The sequence below is a fragment of the Lotus japonicus genome, chromosome 2 (assembly GCF_012489685.1).
Source record: "Lotus japonicus ecotype B-129 chromosome 2, LjGifu_v1.2".
NCBI classification, from domain to species: Eukaryota; Viridiplantae; Streptophyta; class Magnoliopsida; order Fabales; family Fabaceae; genus Lotus; species Lotus japonicus.
In genome coordinates, this window is record NC_080042.1 from 61,260,172 (window position 1) to 61,261,496 (window position 1,325).

Genomic DNA, 1,325 nt, shown 5'->3' on the forward strand with positions numbered 1-1,325 from the left:
GTAAAAAAACACTAGTAGCTATAAATTAATCATTAGAATTAATATGTTTTAATAATAATCAGAATATTAAAATTTATTTATTCAATATATTAAAATTATTGATTAAGTATGTTTACTCCTTACTTTAAATAAACTATTTTTAAATGTGACTAAATTCGTTAGTCAAATTTTGAATGCTTATCTCAAGATTTGATTTGAAAAGTTTGGAACCAATCAATTTAAAAGTAAATAAAATATTTCAAATTAATGAATACTTTATGAAGAGAATCAGTACATTTATTTATTATGATTGAGAACCATTATAAAATCACTCTTGTTAAACTTAAAAATATCAAACCTAGAAGTGAAAAAAAGCCATACAATGTCTAAGGTCTTTTCATTCCTAGTGCTAGCTTTTCTTTTATTTGTTGCATCTGATGCAACCAACAAAATTGTGAATATCAGTGAGATTTGCAAGAAAACTACAAACCCTCCATTATGTTTAGACGCTTTCAACTCAAGCACAATTGGAAAAGATCTTGTTAGTCTTAGCCAGGTCTCAATTGAAACGGTTCGTGCCCTTTTGTTGGGCGTAGTTTTTGAACTCAAAACTTATGTTCCAGTAAGTCCTGTAGGTCCAAAGGCAAAAGCTCATTACAAAAAATGCTTGGAACTTTTTGGGGAAGAAGGTGCTCTTAGTGATATTTATGATAGTGAACAGGCTTTGAAGATGAAGGATTATCTTGATATGGTTGTGCACGCAAATGCTGTCTCGGATCGAATTAGAGTTTGTGTTTCAGGGTTGTCTCCCGGTGAACCCCTTTTTCCTATTCCCGACTTACTTCCTGGATATAGTCAGAGTCTTGAGGCGATTAAGCTGATGATTTCAATTATTCATATCATATCAAATGACTTGATGAGAGGTTATTGATCAGATCAGATGTTGTCCATTAATATTTGAATGAAATTGCAATAAAATGAGTTAGTTAATTATATTAGTTAATTTTAAAAAATAATCTGATTCTACCGAGTTTTTTTTCTCCCCTTTTTATAAATCTTTGAAATGAAGAGTTTAATTGGAAAATATTTGAGAAAATGATAAAATACATTTACTCCCCTTCATTTTTAAGTAAAATATACATCTCACCCCACATGCATGTTAACCCAACTCGAAAAATTAAAACCACACTTTAACCTTGATTAAGGTTCCGTAAGCCCCCAACCTGCACCCGTACGTCTTGTCCATTCAGAATTAGAGTTGCATACAACCTAGATAACTAGATTGAAAATACAGAGACAGGGAATTCACACAGAGTTAAAGAATTTAATAAGAAGATAATACAAAC

General features: G+C 30.7%; 1 protein-coding gene across 1 annotated transcript; it reads left to right on the plus strand.

Annotated features, from left to right (window-relative positions):
• Positions 1-361: 361 nt before the first annotated feature.
• LOC130736784 (pectinesterase inhibitor-like) lies at positions 362-910 on the plus strand. The gene has a single exon (XM_057588573.1). It carries the CDS (start codon positions 362-364, stop codon positions 908-910), a length of 549 nt encoding a protein of 182 aa, XP_057444556.1.
• The last annotated feature ends 415 nt before the right edge of the window (positions 911-1,325 follow it).

Coding starts and splice junctions, on each gene's coding strand:
- LOC130736784 (XM_057588573.1), top strand. CDS start 362: ATGTCTAAGGTCTTTTCATTCCTAGTGCTAGCTTTTCTTTTATTTGTT.